This window comes from Alligator sinensis, unplaced genomic scaffold (assembly GCF_000455745.1).
Source record: "Alligator sinensis unplaced genomic scaffold, ASM45574v1 scaffold1307_1, whole genome shotgun sequence".
NCBI lineage: Eukaryota > Metazoa > Chordata > Crocodylia > Alligatoridae > Alligator > Alligator sinensis.
The window spans coordinates 419,013-422,708 of NW_005843052.1; the positions used below are offsets into that span (position 1 = coordinate 419,013).

General features: G+C 45.2%; 1 protein-coding gene across 1 annotated transcript in view; it reads left to right on the top strand.

Annotated features, from left to right (window-relative positions):
• Nucleotides 1–2,213: 2,213 nt before the first annotated feature.
• Nucleotides 2,214–3,696, top strand: part of LOC102385152 (olfactory receptor 2A12-like) — a 2,171-nt gene continuing 688 nt past the window's right edge. Inside the window, exons 1-2 of the mRNA XM_025193447.1 lie at nucleotides 2,214–2,303; nucleotides 3,509–3,696. The exon at nucleotides 3,509–3,696 is cut by the window's right edge and continues 688 nt beyond it. Coding sequence (XP_025049232.1) covers nucleotides 2,214–2,303; nucleotides 3,509–3,696 — 278 coding nt within the window. The remainder of the gene's footprint in view (nucleotides 2,304–3,508) is intronic.

Genomic DNA, 3,696 nt, shown 5'->3' on the forward strand with positions numbered 1-3,696 from the left:
TTTAAAACAGCTTTTCCAAAAGAAGGACATTAAGCTACCCATTGATTAGCTCCAAAAAGCCTGTCTGCCTGTCGTCTCCCACTGCACGGACTGTAGCCAGTATGTGGCCTGCCTGCTAATGCTGAGGTGTGTATGTAAGGCAGAGGGTAGTGGGGAATAATTCCTACTTAGCAGGGAGAAGGCATACAAACGCTCTGTGCTGCGAATCTTTGCCAGAACTGCAGCCAGGGAGCAGAGGGGAGGGGTCACCCTGCTGTGGAGCAGAGAGCCCCACCCATCCCAGAGAGCATGCTGGGATGCTGGGGAAGTCTGGTTTATCTCAAACCAGCAAGGGGTCTGGGATGGACATTGCATAAAAAGGTTTGACCCAAATCAATGAAGTCTGATTCTGCATTCAACCAGGTTTCAGCCATTCAACTGGATTCAGCCATTTTCCAACAAGTGCACTGAACATCTGTGTAATGGGTAAAAACTTAATGGCTGCTTCTTATCATGCCATTTATTGAATGTGTCACCAGGTGCACCCCCAAAGCTGGGAGCCCAGTCAGCTGATCTGGACTCCCAGTCGCAGGGAGATTGCATGCTGCAGATCACCTTGGTGCAGATCAGCACTGGATCAGCTGGCAGGGCTCCCAGTGGCAGGAGTTTTCAAGTGGACACACCAGGCTCCCCCTGCAGCAGCAATTAGGCATGATGGGATCTGATGCATGGAAGAAAGTATGACTCTGGGATGCAGCATGTGTGGCAAGGCAAGAAGCATGAATGTGTGACTATGCATCAGATGCCATTGTGCCTTAACCTGAACATCTGGCAGGGGGCTTTTGGTCAGTTGGCAGCAGCAGTGGATTCCACATCATGGGTTAGCAACAGAGGCTCCTTGTACAAAACCCAATGAGGGGTAGGAGACATTGAATACAATCTACAACAGGCAGCACTGACCAGAGCTGTTGAGAGGCAGCGATGCATTGGGTCTGCCCTCCTGATCGCTCCCATGAGTTCCAAAGTCATTGTGCTGGCCGTTGTGGGGTACACTTCACGTGTCTCAACGTGGAGAGAGCCTTTCACTCCTCTTGGCTTTTACAGCCCAGAGCCCACTGCTGCAGGTCGGGGGCTATGTGCTTTGGAAGGAAGGAGCAGAGGGCAGTCTTCTGAGTAATATTGGACCAGACATGGTGGCCAGACATGGTTTCAGGCCCTTGCCCCTTTTTGTCCCATAGTTTGCTGGTCTTGCAAAACCAACCAACAGTGTGGGAGACCATGTTTAATGCTGAAATCAACCAAACTAAATATTTTGAGGGCTCATTACTTTTAGCTATTTTTCCCCACTCTTTTATGACTCTTCTTTCCCTGAAGGGCAATAAACTCAGCAAGCAAGAAAATGTCTTGTTCTGTTGCATATATCCTTACCTAGTGAGTTTGCTTTAATTGAACAATTGGAGAAGAAAACCCTGGAGAAGAGAAGATAGTTGCAAATTGCTTTTGACTTTGTTTGAATTGAACAATTTGAGAATAAAACCCTGGAGAGTTTTATTTAGAAAGTTGTAAGTAGCTTTTGCCTTTGGTGACTGACTTTTTGGAAGCAAATGACTTAGGGATTCAAAACCAGCTTTGAAATCATTGAAAATGTTCTTGTATTAATTCATAAATTGTTCAGTTCATGTGAAGAGCAGTGCAACCGAGAAGAGACTGAATCTCTCTACACTTGCACTCTTTGAGTAGTCTCACTTTTTTCCTATAACATTTTATTATATGAATATTTTTGTCATTTCAGCAGCTGTCTGTGAACAGCCCCTTCACTTGTTAGTGGTACTTCAAATTAGATTCATGGCACTGGGAAAGGAGAAATTATATTAAATAACCAGAACTTTGCTGAGGAAAAACAGGTGAAGGATAGGGATCTGAGCTTCACAAACAGAGGACTAAAACTGAGATTAACTAGCTCTGCATTATGCTTCAATCTGATCAAAGTAAAATCTTTAACAATGTTACAAATTAACTTCATATCCTTCTGAAACAGAAAAGAGCAGTATACTTAGTAATGCCGTGCCATTGAACTTTAATTTACTGGGGTGTCTACTAGGAGGCTGCTTACTTTATCTGTTTTTTTCTTTATTTGCCTTATACCGTTGGCATCCAGACAAAGTTTTCCACAAATAAGGAAAGCTTTAGCAATGTGTGTGGACCATCCTGTCCTTGGCCTGAAGGATTAATTTATGGTGATCCATTGTTTGGTGCATCTTGATCATGGATGTTGGCAGCTAAAGGAAGTATCCTGCTCTCTCGGGTGCAAGAGGAGAATGAAGGTAAGTGGAATTTCTTGTGAGCTTTGCTGGGATGAAAATACCAGAGTGAGGGGTGTAGACACTGAACATTAAGGTAAAAGGAGAAACAAAGAATTGGTATTAGTGAAGGTGAGGGACAGAGTACAAGCCTGTCTGCAACTACTGGCATTTTCTTTGTGGCACTATTGCTTCATAAGTGTCCCCTTGTACCTTCCCTAATGCAGCTGATACCGGCCACAGCTGGAGGCAGGCAGTCGTGCATGCTAGACCAGTATCTGGACACAGCTTGGGAATTCCTGTGCCCTTGCAAATAAGTAGTGAGAAGCTGGAATAGATGGATCACAGGTGTAGTCCAGCAGGAAAGGACAAGGGGAGATGGGTAGTGAGGGAGTGAAGGTGCACTGGAGTGAGTTTCCATCCTGAATCCTGGAGAGTGGATGTCCTGCATCAGGGCACCTCTCACTCAGCACCCAGCTAGTCTGGTTTATGTTGAGGATCCACGTGACCATTGCGGTGTTGTACTCAACATCCTTCTAACAAGTTCTTGTGTTCTGGCGTTGTTCTGCCCAATTGCAATAGTATATGAGGAGTCAGAATCACTGAGAAGTGATGAGTACATTGATGCACTTTGCTTTGCCAAGAGAGCCATGAGCTGGCTGTGTCCAAGGCAGGTTTGGAACTGGTTTGTGTCGGTGGAGCAATGCAGACCTGGACCCCTGAGGAGAACAGGGAAGTGGCTCCACTTTGGCTTGTTGTTGACCATCCCAGCAATGGAGTTAAGACTGTCAATGCAGCGATGTCCTAAGGGAGTGATCTTTTTAAGAGAGTAGAAAGACTGCGAGATTACAGTAGGTCAGAAATTTTGCAGTAGCAGTTGGTCTGTTTTTTTCCTTGAGCAATAAATAGCTTGATATTTTCAGGAACTTGGCATAATCTATTATTCACTGATCATAGCTTTTTGCCTGCCTGCTGTATTTGAACCTCCTAGGTTACGTGTATGCCTGGGTAATCTTAATTTGCTGTACATGTGTATAGTCAGTATGATCAACTGATATGTACACACTTGTATGCCCAGAGGTGAATTTAAAACTGTGCATTAGTGCCATAATATGCAGTTATGCAGCTGTGAAATTGCCATTTGGAGGTCCAAAATGCAACAGAATTTAGCCCTTTTGCATTTTATCCTTTGGAGCGATTGCTACTCTCACCACTTGCTTTGTTCTTAGATGGCGAATGATGAGGAGTCTCACTGGGCAAACACCACCTCAGTGTCGGAGTTCATCCTGCTGGGGTTCTCCAGCCACCCCAAGATGCAGCTGCTGCTGTTTGTGCTCTTCCTAACTATCTACCTGGCGACCCTCTTTGGGAACAGCCTCCTTATTGCCCTTGTCAAGACTGACTCCCGTCTTCACAC